Below are 18420 nucleotides of genomic sequence, written 5' to 3' on the forward strand. Positions count from 1 at the left end.
AAGAAAAAAAGAGGGCTCGTGCTTAGTGGGGTGTAGCCTACCGTGTCGGCCACGATGGGATTTTATGAATGCCCATCCATGTGGTAGGCCCACAATTTTGTAAAACAGGCCGTGGCGTAAGCTTTATTAATCCTGATTCCTGTAACTAATCAATTTGGCTATTTAATCTATGAATATCAGCAACCCAACGGGAATATATATATAGTATATGATATATATATATATGACTAGTATATATATAGTGCCTTCAGAAAGTATTCACACACAATACCCCATAATGTGGAATTGTGTTTTTTGACATTTTTACAAATTAATAAAAAATGAAATGCAGAAATGTCCTCAGTCAAAAAGTAGTCAACCCATTTGTTATGGCAAGCCTAAATAAGTTCAGGAGTAAACATTTGCTTGATAAGTTGCATGGAATCACTCTGTGCAATAATAGCGTTTAACATGATCATACTCGGTGATGTGTTGTATTGGATTTTCCCCAAACATAACACTTTTTATTCAGGACATAAAGTAAATTTCTTTGTCACATTTTGGCAGTTTTATTTTAGTGCCTTATTGCAAACAGGATGTGTTGTATTGGATTGGACATAACACTTTTTATTCTTTGCCACATTTTTAGCAGTATTACTTTAGTACCTTGTGGCAAACCGGAGCATGCTTTGGAATATTTGTATTCTGTATAGGCTTTCTTCTTTTCACTCTGTCATTTAGGTTAGTATCGTGAACTACTACGTTGTTGATTCATCCTCAGTTTTCTCCCATCTCATCATTAAACAAAGTTTTTTAAAGACACCATTGGACTCATGATGAAATCCCTGAGCGGTTACCTTCCTCTCCCTGAGCGGTTACTGATACACCATCCAAAGTGTAATTCATAACTTCTCCATGCTCAAAGGGATATTCAATGTCTGCTTTTTTAAAATGCATTTACCAATAGGTGCCCTTCTTTGCGAGACATTGGAAAACCTCCCTGGTCTTTGTGATTGAATCTGTGTTTGAAATTCACTGTTCAACTGAGGGACCTTGTAGACAATTGTATGTGTGGGGTACAGAGAGGAGGTAGTCATTCAAAAATCATGTTAAACACTATTATTGTACAGTCCATGCAACTTATTATGTGATTTGTTTAACACATGTTAACTCCTGAATATATTTAGGCTTGCCATAACAAAGCGGTTGAATACTCATTCAGTAAAGACATTTTAAACGTTTCATTTTTTATTAATTTGTAAAACAAAAATGATATATTCCACTTTGACATTATGGGGTATTGTGTGTAGACCACTGACTCAAAATCTCAATTGAATTCATTTTAAATTCAGGCTGTAACACAATAAAATGTGGAACCAATCAAGGGGTGTGAAAACTTTCTGAAGTCACTGTATATATATTTATATATACAGGGCTGAGAATATTTTCTGAAGTCACTGTATATATATTTATATATACAGGGGTGAGAATATATATTTATATATACAGGGGTGAGAATATTTTCTGAAGAAAGTTTCACATCATTCGATTTTTTCAACATTTAGTGGTGTTTCAGCCTGAATTTAAAATGGATTAAATGTAGATTTTGAGAGAGAGATTGGGGGAGATAGCCTTCGTCACATCTCGCCTTGGCCATCTTTATCACGTTATCACACCCCACCTTGGCCATCTTTATCACGTTATCACACCCCAACTTGGCCATCTTGCTATTGATGAGAACGAGCCACCAGAACCCCTACAAGCCTCTATGCAAAGTACATAGCAACCAGCTCTCCATTAATAAGTAAAGGCGTAGCTTCCTCTTGATGGTCAATTTTTGTTGTTGTCTCAAACGCAACTGCAAACAACCTACACCGGATGTCTGAAGACATTTCACTTTTGCAATCAAACTTTGATAGCAGACTCACTGGTGGTAATGAACCATGGTTCTGAGGTGGTTCACCCACTACCTCAGTTACATATTCACAAACTGAGAGTAACACCTTTCAATCCTGAAGAGGTGTAGTAGTGTGAAAAAGTAACAAAAAGAATCCCCAGCCAGTCACAACAGCAGCATCTGACCAGGTTTTCATTGGGTGGGCGGACCAGTAAAATGGCAGTGCAGGGTGCGTCTCCCTTGGAGTTGAGCAAAGAAAAACACTTGAATACTTCTGTAGCTCTAAGTGCTCTTTTCTGTTGTAGGTCTCTGTTCAAATGGAAGAGAAACACAGTGTTATAGCAGTTTATTTTGGGTTGAATAGTTCTATAGCTCTAAGAGCATTCTTTCTGTTTCATTTTGTGTCGTTTTGTATGAGTCCTGTGTAGGAAAATACTAGCGGGTCAAACCAAAGCAAGTGTATGCTGAAACATTGTGACAACCTAATTGTATTGAAATAAGGAAGTAAACATTTTAAGTCGCTGCTTTTTGCATTTTGCCTTAGAAGCTCAGGGTTTGGGTTACAGGAAATCCAGTACAACGTTAACAGCACAAATCATCTAAAGTAGACCAGACCTTAAAGGTGTAATTGGGTATGGAACATTCCATACCTATCTCATGTGAAGTAAAAAAAAATATATATATATTTAAAATGGTCAAGAGCCTTGGTCTGTTCACACCTGTGTGCATTATAGTCAAATAGATTGATGTAATGTTAGATAGTAATGTTGGCCACAAGTCCTTGATGATGACTTAAATATCATTTTTCAGGTGACGGGGATACAACTTCAGGAGGTCAGTTGGTCTTAAAATGATTCTCTAATTCATGTCTTTATCCCCCAGAATCAGTCATGATTTGTCCACATCTGAAGGTGACCGTTGCATGATTGCAGATGCTATTCACATTAATGCTCAGAGGCAGCAACAATGCGTTCTCTATTTTATAGCAACTGGCGACTCGAGCACAAGCACTTCTTACCCTGCAAGCACCCTCAACCAAACCCAGACATCTGACCCTGCAAGCACCCTCAACCAAACCCAGACATCTGACCCTGCAAGCACCCTCAACCAAACCCAGACATCTGACCCTGCAAGCACCCTCAACCAAACCCAGACATCTGACCCTGCAAGCACCCTCAACCAAACCCAGACATCTGACCCTGCAAGCACCCTCAACCAAACCCAGACATCTGACCCTGCAAGCACCCTCAACCAAACCCAGACATCTGACCCTGCAAGCACCCTCAACCAAACCCAGACATCTGACCCTGCAAGCACCCTCAACCAAACCCAGACATCTGACCCTGCAAGCACCCTCAACCAAACCCAGACATCTGACCCTGCAAGCACCCTCAACCAAACCCAGACATCTGACCCTGCAAGCACCCTCAACCAAACCCAGACATCTGACCCTGCAAGCACCCTCAACCAAACCCAGACATCTGACCCTGCAAGCACCCTCAACCAAACCCAGACATCTGACCCTGCAAGCACCCTCAACCAAACCCAGACATCTGACCCTGCAAGCACCCTCAACCAAACCCAGACATCTGACCCTGCAAGCACCCTCAACCAAACCCAAGCCTTTCCTACAAACACCTCCACCTCTCAAACCCAGGCTTTGCCTACAAACAACTCGACCTCTCCATCTTTGCCTACAAGCACTCCACCCATCCACAACCAAACCTCACCTGCAAGCACCCTGACTTCCACTACAGCTATCCCCACAGGTTGGCCTCTCCTCCATGGGATGCTGTGTTGTGTCCATTGATAGTAGATCATGTTTCTCCTACTGTTGTGATGTTGTAATGGAATGTTCTGATGTTGTAATGGAATGTTGTGATGCTTTAATGGAATGTTGTGATGTTGTAATGGAATGTTGTGATGTTGTAATGGATTGTTGTGATGTTGTAATGTAACGTTGTCCTCGTGGATTCTCACCTGTCTGTTCCGTCTTTCAGGCAGCCAGACTAAACCAACACCGCCAAAGTGTGAGTTCCAATTCCTTGGTTTGAGATGCATTCTAAGACTGTGCATGATAGGGATAGTTCACCTGAATAAATAAATTAATAAATAATGATCAATCTTTTCATGTAATCTTATAGGTACATACACGGTCACGCCTGTCATCTATGGCTTTCAGATTGACTTAAAGGCCTCAACCTCCGACACATACAACATATCGTACCAGGATGAATCAGGAAAACACATTACTGTTGAGCATCAAACGGTGAACTCCACTATTGTGGTATCATTGAAGCCTTGCAGGAAATACACTTTTACAAAGATTCAGCCTGAATGTGAACTCCAAGGAAATAGCACTCTGAGGACTGAGAAAATGGGTATGTCAAAGGCACTGAGCATACACTGTTTAATAAGGTATTATTTGTTAATTACATATGAACTAATAATCCTTATTAAATCCTGTGGCTAAATAATGATTTGGAGGAAAACAAATTGTGGGATGTAACAGTCACTGTGTTTAGTAATAACATATCTTTTTAGGTTGAATCTCAATACAATGACAAATTACTTACTTATAATAACTATTATGTAAATGCACTTGTAGTTAACTAGCTGTAGACTATGATACTTATCTAAAATAATACATGTTGGAAAAATTGTTAAAAATCTATATTTTTTTTAACAAATGTTTGCACAATTTAGATGACCTAGAGTTTTTCACCAACACGAAGCCGGGATATTTGTGTTATGTGACGAAATGGGATATCAGTGATGCTGAATGGAACAGTCCTGTTATCATCTGGGACAAAAACAACTGTTTTCAGCTTTTAGATGAACATTTCTGCACAAACTTCACAACCAATGTAGCTGTGCCTGGAGATTGCAGTGTCAACATCAGCAAAACTATACCAATAACAGCAGGTGAGATTACTATAAATACTCAGAAAGAAAAGTATTTAAAAGGTTAAACGGGAATTACTCAACAGCAAAGGACATTTCTCAATCACTATGACCTGCTATCCTTTATTTAAACAATCCTGACCAACAGTGTACAGTGCATTCGGAAAGTACAGTATATGACGCTACAAGCTTGGCACACCTTTATTTGGGGAGTTTCTCACATTCTTCTCTGCAGATCCTCTCAAGCTTTGTCAGGTTGGATGGGGAGTGTAGCTGCACAGCTATTTTCAGGTCTTTCCAGAGATGGTCAATCGTGTTCAAGTCCGGGCTCTGGCTGGGCCACTACGGACATTCAGACACTTGTCCCGAAGCCCTGCGTTGTCTTGGCTGTGTGCTCAGGGTTGTTGTCCCGTTGGAAGGCCGAACCTTCGCCCCAGTTTAAGGTCCTGAGAGCTCTGGAGCAGGTTTTCTTCAAGGATCTCTCTGTACTTTGATCCATTAATCTTTCCCTCGATCCCAACTAGTCTCCCAGTCCCTGCTGCTGAAAAACATCCCCAGAGCATGATGCTGCCACCAACATGCTTCACCGTAGGGATGGTGCCAGGTTTCCTCCAGACGTGATGCTTGTCATTCAGGCCAAAGAGTTCAATCTTGGTTTATCAGTTCAGAGAATCTTGTTTCTCATGGTAAATCTTGTTTTCTCATGAGAGTCCTTTGGGTGGCTTTTGGCAAACTCCAAGTGGGGTGTCATGTGCCTTTTACTGAGGAGTGGCTTCCGTCTGGCCACTCTACCATAAAGGCCTGATTGGTGGAGTGCTGCTGAGACGATTGTCCTTCTGGAAGGTTCTCGCATCTCCACAGAGGAACTCTGGAGCTCTGTCAGAGTGACCAACGGGTTCTTGGTCACCTCCCTGACCAAGGTCCTTCTCCCCCGGGCGGCCAGCTCTAGGAAGAGTCTTGGTGGTTCCAAACTTCTTCCATTTGAGAATGATGGAGGCCACTGTGTTCTTGGGGACCTTCAATGCTGCCAAAATGTTTTAGTACCCTTCCCCAGTGCCTTGACACAATCCTGTCTCTGAGCTCTACGGACAATTCCTTCAACATCACGGCTTGGTTTTTGCTCTGACATGTACTGTCAACTGTGGCACCTTGTATAGACTGGTGTGTGCCTTTCCAAATCATGTCCAATCAATTGACTCCAATCAAGTTGTGGAAACATCTCAAGGATAATCAATGGAAACAGGATGCACCTGAGCTCAATTTCAAGTCTCATAGCAAAGGGTCTGAATACTTATAATAACTGTGAATAACATTTATAAAAATCTGTTTTCGCTTTGTCATTATGGGGTATTGTTTGTAGATTGGTCAGGATTTGTATTTATTTAATACATTTGAGAATAATGCTGGAACATAACAACTTGTGGAAAAGGGAAGGTGTCTGAACACTTTCCAAATGCACTGTATACTCTTATAAGATTAGTCCAAATGAGGACTAAAAGAGATCCTAATCAGAGCATATCAAAGGCTGTGGCCACATTTTACACGGCTGCTGATAAACCATAATGTGTTAACCAGTATCACTATTTTGTCTCTTTTGTGCATGGCTATAATTAAATCTTTCCTATTTTGAAACAGAGTATTCTACAGTCAAACATTCTCCCAATCTGGAATTCAAAAACGTACTCCCTGTTGAAATAGTATGGAAAAACAAGCCAAAAAACTGTAGCCCTAAAGATCTGGACATTCATTACACCTGTGAAGGTAAAAATAATGTTTCCACATTTCATATGAATTTACATATGATAACAATTTATTTTTTCAAAGGAATCACTAATATTCTTGTTTTTGTCCAGGAAACAACGGGTCTATCAACTTGGATGATTTGGAACCCTTTCAGAAATACAGCTGTAGTGGAAAGATTACTCACAACAGTAAAGTCATCAATACCAAGTCCATTGACGTTGAAATCAAGTGTAGTAAGTTATTATACAAACATTTTTTAAGATAAACTCTCCCTCGACTTAAACATTTGAATACTGAAAATAGCCTATAACAAGACATAACATGCATTTATTTCAGTATCACTATGATCATATTATTCTTATATTTCACTCCGTAGAAGTGGACATTACCAAAACGTCTACAAACACAAACACCTCCATAAGCCTTAAATGGACCAATGACAGCATTAACTGCCCCAAAAATACTCAGCTATTTCACTCCTGCGTTTCCTGTAGAATTGAGACTGAAGTTAAAGGTAAGCTACAATTTTCAGAGACATTTTAAGTAATTATTTTACCCACCAAACAAATGAACCTTATTTTAATGATAAGTCCCTATGGAAAACACAGGTATGTATGTTTTCCTAAAGATGTGGTTGCCTTTACAATTGTATGTCCGTGGCAGCTTGTAGAATAAGCAGTTGCCTCAGGTGGGAGATGAGATCATTTATATATATATATATATTTAAAACAAACAACTAACTGATAAGAATTTCAGATCAAACTTTGACTCCTTTTTCATCCATTTTTCAGATTGTTACACCACGGATGAATTACATTATGATTTTAATAAATTGCAGCCGTTCACAAATTATATCTGTTCAATTGATCTGCGGTACAAAGACATGAGCTACGATACATTCCCAAAAGTGTCTGAGACAATCCTAACTGCACCTGGAGGTAAGTGTGACATACGTTGCATATATCATTTCATTCACAATATATAGCAATATGGTGATTTTTAACATACTGCAGCAATCTTTACACGATGCAGATGTTGAAGTGAAGGGTGCTGAGTAAAAATGTTTCTGAACCGTAGTAAATGATCATAGAATATGAAGTGGAAGAATGCAGTTCACAACAGGCCTATATGAAATAACTGCTTCACATCTGTTGGGATCTGTGAACAGGATGACCATAATGTAATCTGTTGCCTATGTTTGTGTTTGACAGTACCTGATGAGGTGGGGAAAAAACCGAGTTTGACTTATACTCAGAACAATGCTTTTACCATTACATGTGAGGAATTAAAGCCAGTTCAGTGGAAGGGAAAAGAGAAGTTGTACATTGCAACGATCACTGGGTCTGAGACAAAACAACAAAAACATAAAAAATGCAATTTTACATTTGCGGACCTCAGCTATTTAACAGACTACACAGTTCAGGTACGTTATTCAACATTCATACAGTAAAACCTAATGTATTGACTCTGCTGTAATATATCGTGGCATTAGATACTGCTGAATGAAATGCTCTATGTACTGTATGTAGATGAGTTAAACAGAAGATGTAGAAATGGTGTTTCACCAGTATGTCTCTCAGGTAATGTGTTCACATAGTCAGGATGATCATTAACAAGAGTATTGGCTCGATTATTGTGCGTTCCTGTTAACCCCAGTGGGTTTGTTGGGACCAGGAACTATTGTGATGGAAGGATCGAAGGACATGAATGTCTTCTTTTTTCAGATCGTTGCATTCAATGGGAAATACAAGAGTAAACCAATAGAAACACAAATTACTACTCGCTGTAAGTAGTTTTACATGTACAGAATTTTTTTGTTTTATTTTATTTCACCTTTATTTAACCAGGTAGGCAAGTTGAGAACAAGTTCTCATTTACAATTGCGACCTGGCCAAGAGAAAGCAAAGCAGTTTGACACATACAACGACACAGAGTTACACATGGAGTAAAACAAACATACAGTCAATAATACAGTATAAACAAGTCTATATACGATGTGAGCAAATGAGGTGAGATAAATAAATAATTAAAATAAATACAGTAGGGAAAGAGGTAGTTGTTTGGGCTAAATTATAGGTGGGCTATGTACAGGTGCAGTAATCTGTGAGCTGCTCTGACAGTTGGTGCTTAAAGCAAAGCTAGTGAGGGAGATAAGTGTTTCCAGTTTCAGAGATTTTTGTAGTTTGTTCCAGTCATTGGCAGCAGAGAACTGGAAGGAGAGGCGGCCAAAGAAATAATTGGTTTTGGGGGTGACCAGAGAGATATAGCTGCTGGAGCGCGTGCTACAGGTGGGTGATGTTATGGTGACCAGCGAGCTGAGATAAGGGGGGACTTTACCTAGCAGGGTCTTGTAGATGACATGGAGCCAGTGGGTTTGGCGACGAGTATGAAGCGAGGGCCAGCCAACAAGAGCGTACAGGTTCGCAATGGTGGGTAGTATTGGGGCTTTGGAGACAAAACGGATTGTACTGTGATAGACTGCATCCAATTTGTTGAGTAGGGTATTGGAGGCTATTTTGGAAATGACATCGCCGAAGTCGAGGATTGGTAGGATGGTCAGTTTTACAAGGGTATGTTTGGCAGCATGAGTGAAGGATGCTTTGTTGCAAAATAGGCCAATTCTAGATTTAACTTTGGATTGGAGATGTTTGATGTGGGTCTGGAAGGAGAGTTTACAGTCTAACCAGACACCTAGGTATTTGTAGTTGTCCACGTATTCTAAGTCAGAGCCGTCCAGAGTAGTGATGTTGGACAGGCGGGCAGGTGCAGGCAGCGATCGGTTGAAGAGCATGCATTTAGTTTTACTTGTATTTAAGAGCAATTGGAGGCCACGGAAGGAGAGTTGTATGGCATTGAGGCTTGCCTGGAGGGTTGTTAACACAGTGTCCAAAGAATCTTATGCAGAAGCCTGCAATAAATATACTCAAGTCAGACTGATTAAAATGATACACTTTGTATGAATATTACCTTTCTCTGACTCCAATTAACAAAATAATATGACTTTGATGAACTGTATGAACAAGTAGCCATTTATCCCTCCTCCTCCCTCCATTCATGGTAGGCTAAACAGCATTCAGTGTTGCTATTACATTGTTGTGTAAATGTCCCTTTACCACTCTTCTCATCTGTTTTCAGACAATGACAAAGCTGTGACTGGGTTCCTTGTGTTCCTCATCATCCTGACGTCTCTGGCTCTCCTCATCTTTCTCTACAAGATCTACAACCTGCAGCGCAAGACGTCCAAGTGAGTATTTAGTCAGTTCCTGTCTGACAGGAAGTCTCCAAATGCTACAGTAGGCTTCAGATTACCTTCAGATTGTATTTGAAGAGGTAGCTGTGTACAGTCGTGGCCAAAAGTTTTGAGAATGACACAAATATTTATTTCCACAAAGTTTTCTGCTTCAGTGTCTATAGATATTTTTGTCAGATGTTACTATGGAATACTGAAGTATAATTACAAGCATTTTATAAGTGTTGTTTGCTTTTATTGACAATTACATGAAGTTGAGACAAAGAGTCAATATTTGCAGTGTTGACCCTTCTTTTTCAAGACCTCTGCAATCCGCCCTGGCATGCTGTCAATTAACTTCTGGGCCACATCCTGACTGATGGCAGCCTATTCTTGCATAATCAATGCTTGGAGTTTGTCAGAATTTGTGGGTTTTTGTTTGTCCACCCGCCTCTTGAGGATTGACCACAAGTTCTCAATGGGATTAAGGTCTGGGGAGTTTCCTGGCCATGGACCCAAAATATTGATGTTTTGTTCCCCGAGCCACTTAGTTATCACTTTATGGCAAAGTGCTCCATCATGCTGGAAAAGGCATTGTTGGTCACCAAACTGTTCCTGGATGGTTGGGCGAAGTTGCTCTCGGAGGATGTGTTGGTACCATTCTTAATTCATGGTTGTGTTCTTAGGCAAAATTGTGAGTGAGCCCATTCCCTTGGATGAGAAGCAACACCACACATGAATGGTCTCAGGGTGCTTTACTGTTGGCATGACACTGGACTGATGGTAGCGCTCACCTTGTCTTCTCCGGACAAGCTTTTTTCCTGATGCCCCAAACAATTGGAAAGGGGATTCATCAGAGAAAATGACTTTACCCCAGTCCTCAGCAGTCCAATCTCTGTACCTTTTGCAGAATATCAGTCTGTCCCTGATGTTTTTCCTGGAGAGAAGTGGCTTCTTTGCTGCCCTTCTTGACACCAGGCCATCCTCCAAAAGTCTTTGCCTCACTGTGCGTGCAGATGGACCCACAACTGCCTGCTGCCATTCCTGAGCAAGCTCTGTACTGGGGGTGCCACAATCCCGCAGCTGAATCAACTTTAAGAGACGGTCCTGGCGCTTGCTGGACTTTCTTGGGCGCCCTGAAGCCTTCTTCACAACAATTGAACCGCTCTCCTTTAAGTTCTTGATGATCCGATAAATGGTTGATTTCGGTGCAATCTTACTGGCAGCAATATCCTTGCCCGTGAAGCCCTTTTTGTGCAAAGCAATGATGACAGCACATGTTTCCTTGCAGGAAACCTCCAAGGTTGACAGAGGAAGAACAATGATTCCAAGTACCACCCTCTTTTTGAAGCTTACAGTCTGTTATTCGAACTCAATCAGCATGACAGAGTGATGATCTCCAGCCTTGTCCTTGTCAACACTCATACCTGTGTTAATTAAAGTCCCTCAACCGGTCTGGTAGTTTTTCTGACTCAGCCAGTTTCTTGGCCACAGCCTGCTCCAGCTCTGAGCAGACAGCTCTGGTCTCCAGCTGTTCAGTGAGGGGAGAATCAAGGTCATTCTGGAGCTTTGTGTTCCTGGTCTGCTCCTCTGGGATTTGAGTTGGTTCGCTTGAAGCTGAAACTTCAAGCTGGAGCATTTATCCTTCAGTGAGACCTGAAGCTGAGATAGGATGACGTTTTGTTCCCTATCAATGGTCTTGAACTCACCAGCTGTATCCTGGAGCTTGATCTGTAGGTCTTGGATCTCTGGGATCAGCTCCTGGTGTTCGGCTGACAAGGTGTGGAACTCAGAGAAGAGTTATTGGTGTTCGTTCTCCAGTGCCCAGTGTTTGGCCTTTAACTCCTGTAGCTCTATGACTGTGGTCTGGCTCTCCATAGTCAGACTCTCATAGCAGCTGCGTTCAGCCTGGAGGGAGGAACTGAGAACTTGCTCTTCTCCAAGGCCAGAGTGTGCTCATGGAGCTGTTGATTGTCTCTCTGGAGTCTCTCTGGATTCTCTCTGGATTCTCTCTATCTCTGGAGGCTCTCTCTCTCTGGAGGCTCGCTTCCAGCCGGGCGCTTCGTGCTTTCTGTCTATCCACAGCTTCAGCTTCTGCAGCTCTTTAACGCTGGTGTGCCTCTCCGCGGCCAGAATAGCACACTCCTCTAGTGGTGTTTGCTGCTGAGAGAGGGAAGCCTGAAGGGCAGACTGGAAGTGCTGGCTCTCCTCCTCCAACAGCTCAGAGTCCTGTTGGTCGGCTTTAAGGAGCAGGGAATCCAGGGAAGCTTCCTTCGCTGTGTTCTGCTCCTGCAAGGCCTTCAATGCCAGTAGGATGTTGTGCATGTTGGAACTGTGAGTCTTCTCTGCCTCGAAAGCTGAGGCCATTTTATTGGCTGCCAGCTAGAGCTTGACGTTGCTTCCACTGCTCCTCAGCTAGCGAAGCCTGAAGAGAAGCTTTGGCTGCCCTCGCACTTACTATAGCCTCTCTGTGAGACCAGCTCTGAATCCCTCCTATCATTACTGAGGACCTCAGGGCACACAGGCACCTGTAACACAATATATTTTTTTAAGTCTAGCCATCCTCATATTAACTCACCCAAAGAACAGCAGAATTACTGTGACCAGTTCACTCAATAGTAGTTCAATTGAGTACTGGATTAACTGAATAAACAGCAGAGACAGAATGCAATATGGAATTGCATTAAATACTTTGGGGGTATGGCACCTCGTCTCAGAGGAATGCTCCTTGGAGCCAGATGCTTATGACAGGTAACCCTTTGCTGGGCAGCTGACAACACAGAAAGATAACTCTTCCTGCTGGTCCTCAAGGATGGAGGAGGTAGACTGTGCATGCATCTCCTTGGCTGAGTCCTCTTCACAAAGGTCCTGAAGCAGCAACACCACATGAAGCAGATGTGTATAATGTTAGTATTGATCCCTCATTGAGCAGCATCTTAACCCACTACCATAAATCCAGGATATCAAATTGAGTTAGAAAGGACTTTTTTTATTTTTCCATTATTTTTTACCAGGTAAGTTGACAGAGAACAAGTTCTGATTTACAGCAATGACCTGGGGAATAGTTACAGGGGAGAGGAGGGGGATGAATGAGCCAATTGTAAACTGGGGATTATTAGGTGACCATGATGGTTTGAGGGCCAGATTGGGAATTTAGCCAGGACACCAGGGTTAATAACCCTACTCTTTCGATAAGTGCCATGAGATCTTTAATGACCTCAGAGAGTCAGGACACCCCTTTAACGTCCAATCCGAAAGACGGCACCCTACACAGGGCAGTGTCAGCCCTGGGCATTGGGATATGTTTTTCTTTTTTTTAAGAACAGAAATACTACATCTCTGTCCTACTGCTCACCAAAATACACTATATCTCTGTCCTACTGCTCACCAAAATACACAATATCTCTGTCCTACTGCTCACCAGAATACACTATATCTCTGTCCTACTGCTCAACAAAATACACTATATCTCTGTCCTACTGCTCACCAAAATGCACTATATCTCTGTCCTATTGCTCACCAAAATACACTATATCTCTGTCCTACTGCGCATATCTCTGTCCTACGGCTCACCAAAATACACTATATCTCTGTCCTACTGCGCACCAAAACACACTATATCTCTGTCCTACTGCTCACCAAAATACACTATATCTCTGTCCTACTGCGCACCCAAATACTGCTGGACTGTTTTAAGGTGCAACAACTTTCTACCACACTGTTCTAGATACTTTACACACATATGACTGATTTACCTTCCTTGTGGTCCATTGAACAGTGATGGATTTTTTTAAGCCTGTATTTAACTAGGCAAGTCAGGTAAAACCTCTTAAGTCTACCCCTTCCTTTTTCGAACATTCTGTTAAAAATCGCGCAACTTTTCAGCGTCCTGCTACTCATGCCAGGAATATAGTATATGCATATGATTAGTATGTGTGGATAGAAAACACTCTGAAGTTTCTAAAACTGGTTAAATCACGGCTGTGACTATAACAGATTGTGTGTTTCATTGAAAAGCGCAAGAAAAACTGCTCTCTGAAAGCTAAAAATTATTTCCATGCGTCACTTTCATGGGTTGTTAAAAGGGCACAAAATTAATTATGGACCTGCATGCAATTCCTACAGATTCCACACGATGTCGCCATTGTCGTCATTTTCCAGGGACTTTTTTCTTGGTAAATCCAACTAACTGGATTCAATTTCTTCCGGTCTCCACCAGGATGTTTTGAATGTGCACATTGGCAGCCATTGATTTGAAGACGAGGAGCTATTGAATATACATCGCCCTGTAATCATTTTGATAGATTATAAACGTTTACTAATACCTAAAGTTAGATTACAAAAGGATTTCAAAGTGTTTTGTGAAAGTTTATCGTCGACTTTTTTAATTAAAAAAAATGACGCAGCGTTTTAAAACGATGTTTTTTTCTGAATCACACAGCTTCCATAGAAAGCTATTTTGGGTATATATGGACCGATTTAAACGAAAAAAAGACCAAATAGTGATGTTTATGGGGCATATAGGAGTGCCAAGAAAGAAGCTTGTCAAAGGTAATGAATGTTTTATATTTTATTTCTGCGTTTTGTGTAGCGCCGGCTAAGCTAAATCTTTGTTTACGTCGCATTCAGGCATTTGGGGTGTTGCATGCTATCAGATAATAGCTTCTCATGCTTTCGCCGAAAAGCATTTTAAAAATCTGACTTGTTGGCTAGGTTCACAACGAGTGTAGCTTTAATTCAATACCCTGCATGTGAATTTTGATGAACGTTTGAGTTTTAACGAGTACATTTAGCATTTAGCGTAGCGCATTTGCATTTCCAGGTGTCTACTTGAGACATCTGCGTCTCAAGTAGGAGCAAGAAGTTAAGAACAAATTCTTATTTACAATGACGGCCTACACCAGCCAAACCCAGACGATGCTGGGCCAATTGTGTTCCGCCCTATGGGACTCCCGATCACAGCCGGTTGGGATACAGCTTGGATTCCAACCAGGGTGTCTGTAGTGACGCCTCTAGCACTGAGATGCAGTGCCTTAGACCACTACGCCACTCGGGACTTCCAGACCACAGTTACTACTTCAGCCTTAAAATGTTTGATATTGTTCTGAGCTGCCACAGTTTTCAAGAGTAGCTTCTGGCTGCCCTTGCTGTCAGCCAGCTTCTCTTTCTCAGTAGGGGGCCGTATCAGCCGCTGAGACTTGGCAGCAAATCCAGCCTTCAGCTTGCAGATGGTCCTCTTCTGGCCTGCCAGGTGTTCCAGCCTCTGGTTCAAACAAGTTCTCTGGCTGAGGCTTACTCTGTTCACAAGAGAGACCATGGCCATAATGTACATGTTAAATCACAGTGGACACTTGGATACATGACTTGGCTCAATAAAACGTGTGTGTCTGGAGACAATGTAAAAATATCAGTTACCTCTGCTTGACATCTTGTCCTTTTTCTTTCTCTCATCCTGTGAAAGTTTATCATTTTCACTCCTCTTGGAACGACCCATCCCGGATCCGGGAGAATTGTCATCAACTGACACTAATTAGCATAACACAATGGACAAAAAATATTACTAGAAAATATTCATATTCATGAAATCACAAGTGAAATATATTGAAAACACAGCTCAGCCTTTTCTTAATCATACTTTACATCCAAAACAAGACAAGCATTTGTGTAAGTTTATCGAAAGCCTAGCATAGCATTATGCCTAGCTAGCAGCAGGCAACCTAGACACGAAAATCAGAAAAGCAATCAAATTAAATTGTTTACCTTTGATGAGCTTCGGATGTTTTCACTCACGAGACTCCCCGTTAGATAGCAAATGTTCCTTTTTTCCAAAAATATTATTTTTGTAGCCGAAATAACTCCGTTAGTTCTTCACGTTTGGCTGAGAATTCGACCGGAAATTGCGGTCACGACAACGCCAAAAACTATTCAAAATTAGCACCATATTATCGTCTAAACATGGCAAATGTTGTTTATAATCAATCCTCAAGGTGTTTCTCAAAAATCTATTCGATAATATATCAACCGGGACAGGTGGCTTCCTAGTAGGAAAGAGAGAAACAATGGCCGCATTTGTCTTTTACGCACAAAACACTGAGAGCCTCCAGCTGACCACTTACGCAATGTTGACTTTCAGGCTCATTTTTCAAAATAAAAGCCTGAAATTATGTATTGTGACACTAGACACATTAGGGAAGCCATAGAAAAGGGAATCTGGTTGATATCTCATTCACTGCTCAATAGGGACGCATAGGAACACAGAGCTGTCTAAATAAGAGTCCCTTCCTGATTGGATTTTTCTCAGGCTTTCGCCTGCAATATCAGTTCTGTTATACTCGCAGACAAGATTTTTACAGTTTTGGAAACTTTAGAGTGTTTTCTATCCTAAGCTGTCAATTATATGCATATTCTAGCATCTTGTCCTGACAAAATAGCCCGTTTACTTTGGGAATGTTATTTTTCCAAAAATGAAAATAGTGCCCCCTAGATTCAACAGGATAAAAGGAAGGCTACTTGACTGTATCAGTAACCTAGGCTACACTTCTAGGAAAAGGGCTCTAGGTCCAGGTAAAAATGCTTTTGGGTTCCATGTAGAACTCTCTGTGGAAAGAGTTCTACATAGAACCCGAAAGGGTTCTACATGGATCCCAAAAGGGTTCTTCAAAGGATACTGCCATAGGGACCGCCAAATGGTGTACCAGTTAACTTAAGCCTACTCTGTTATAGCCAATGGTTTTTGGTTTGGAAGTCTGCAGGACCTGAAAGTATGGAGTAGATGAATCACTTAGAAAATGAACTATTTTACTAATTTACTATTTTACAGATAATGTGATATAAGGTTTAAAAATGTGTAGTTCTTACAATATACATACATTTATTTACATTAGCGTAGAAGACCATCATTTTTTTTAATCGTTGAAATTAAGCATAAATTATACATTAACGTTCAGAATGGATGAAATAAATCATAAATTACGTTCAGAAAGGGAACGGTGTGCTTTAGGACCATGCAAACGCCTTCGAGCGGGCAGGTAGGCTGTTCTAAAACCACATTTGCGCCACTGTAAAGAACTACCTTTTTCTTGGTCTATCAATTCTTTATATTTAAAAAAATCAATAAATTTGTCATATTACAGTCGACATAGATAACCCCTATGTCAAAGAGAAGAGGGTACCAACACATACACTAATTCTCTGTAGCCTGGTGTTTGTTTTTAGAGGAAAAAAATGTGCAATTCATTTCAGGAAATTGTATATGTTATAGCTTGAAAAACGTCAAACCATGTGGTGCTGTACAGTAGGAATGGTGGAGGTGAAAACTACACGTCTGTTTTTCCACCAGAAATTACTATAAGGGATTTCAAATGGCTTCTGATGTTATTATGCCTATATTTATATGTTAGTGTATTATTGCAGAAATAAATACATTTACATTTTATTTATGTGTAATTTCGTAATCAATCTGGGTGTAATCCAGACTGTAAACATGTTTTTATTGATTGATTGATTTCTCTTAAAACTATTGCACAGAGCTCTGGTGTTATATTCTTGAATAATATATTAATATCATACATAATAATAATACATAATACATAATCAGCACAGTAATTACATTTTTGAATTGCTCAAAAAAATACATTTAAAAAATGTGATTTAACTAGGCATGTCAGTTAAGAACAAATTCTTATTTACAATGACGGCCTACCCCGTCCAAACCCCCGATGACTCTGGGCCAATTGTGCGCCTCCCTATGGGACTCCCAATCACGGCCGGATGTGATGCAGCCTGGATTCAAACCAGGTACTGCAGTGACTCCTCTTGCACTGAGATGCAGTGTCTTAGACCACTGCGGCACTCGGGAGCAGTGGTCTAAGATAATATAAAATATAGCTGTCTAAATACATTGATCCTTTAGATAGTGGTCAATTATTATAAACATAATATAATTCCACCTTTCCAAATGATTGCCTATTATTCTATGTATAACACAAGTATTAACATTCACAAGAGAAAGAAGAAACAGTAGATAGATATGGGAAGGATATTTTTCCCTTTTAAGTAGGGTGAGTATGGGCACTTTCTGAAAACATGCTTTCCAGAACACCTTCCAGAATCGTCCCATTGTCTTAACTCCCACCTTGATTACATTCTAAATAGCTTCAGAACTCTACTACACTAAACACTAAATAAACACAGGATCAATGACTTTTCTTCAAACACAAATTGTCCTGAGACCAAAGTGGGACACTTAATTATTTATTGTTGAAGAAGGACAATAGTTTACTATAATAGAACAAAATAAGTATTTTTCTAATCTTGCAGCTGGCATAATATGGGCATGTTATAGTTTGAAATGTTCATGACAATTGATTATTGATCTGATAGTAAAACACGTCACAAAACCTCTTTAAACTGGCATAATATGGACATTTTATAGTATTCAGTAGTCATCACTCTGGATTAATGATCTACTAATGGTACACATCACAAAATATATTTATAAATACATTTTGTGTGTGGGAAACGTGAGTTATATGCCCTCAAAGTCCCCTGTAATATGACTCTGCTGCCTCACACAACCTGCGATATCAGAGTCATTTTTTAATATGGCACAGAAATTAAATAAACAATTTGGTATCATTTCTATTGTGGAAGATTGAATAAATATGCT

The 18420-nt window shown here is 40.6% G+C and overlaps 1 protein-coding gene across 1 annotated transcript in view; it reads left to right on the forward strand.

Annotated features, from left to right (window-relative positions):
* The first annotated feature begins 2783 nt into the window (after window positions 1–2783).
* Window positions 2784–18420, forward strand: part of LOC110524798 (receptor-type tyrosine-protein phosphatase C) — a 34945-nt gene continuing 19308 nt past the window's right edge. Inside the window, exons 1-11 of the mRNA XM_036978780.1 lie at window positions 2784–3645; window positions 3877–3906; window positions 4021–4257; window positions 4583–4801; window positions 6416–6541; window positions 6634–6756; window positions 6900–7037; window positions 7315–7461; window positions 7735–7946; window positions 8248–8308; window positions 9659–9767. Of these exons, the coding sequence (XP_036834675.1) occupies window positions 2799–3645; window positions 3877–3906; window positions 4021–4257; window positions 4583–4801; window positions 6416–6541; window positions 6634–6756; window positions 6900–7037; window positions 7315–7461; window positions 7735–7946; window positions 8248–8308; window positions 9659–9767 (2249 nt within the window). The 5' untranslated portion in view covers window positions 2784–2798. The remainder of the gene's footprint in view (window positions 3646–3876; window positions 3907–4020; window positions 4258–4582; window positions 4802–6415; window positions 6542–6633; window positions 6757–6899; window positions 7038–7314; window positions 7462–7734; window positions 7947–8247; window positions 8309–9658; window positions 9768–18420) is intronic.

The sequence above is a fragment of the Oncorhynchus mykiss genome, chromosome 5 (assembly GCF_013265735.2).
Source record: "Oncorhynchus mykiss isolate Arlee chromosome 5, USDA_OmykA_1.1, whole genome shotgun sequence".
In the NCBI taxonomy this organism is placed as follows: domain Eukaryota; kingdom Metazoa; phylum Chordata; class Actinopteri; order Salmoniformes; family Salmonidae; genus Oncorhynchus; species Oncorhynchus mykiss.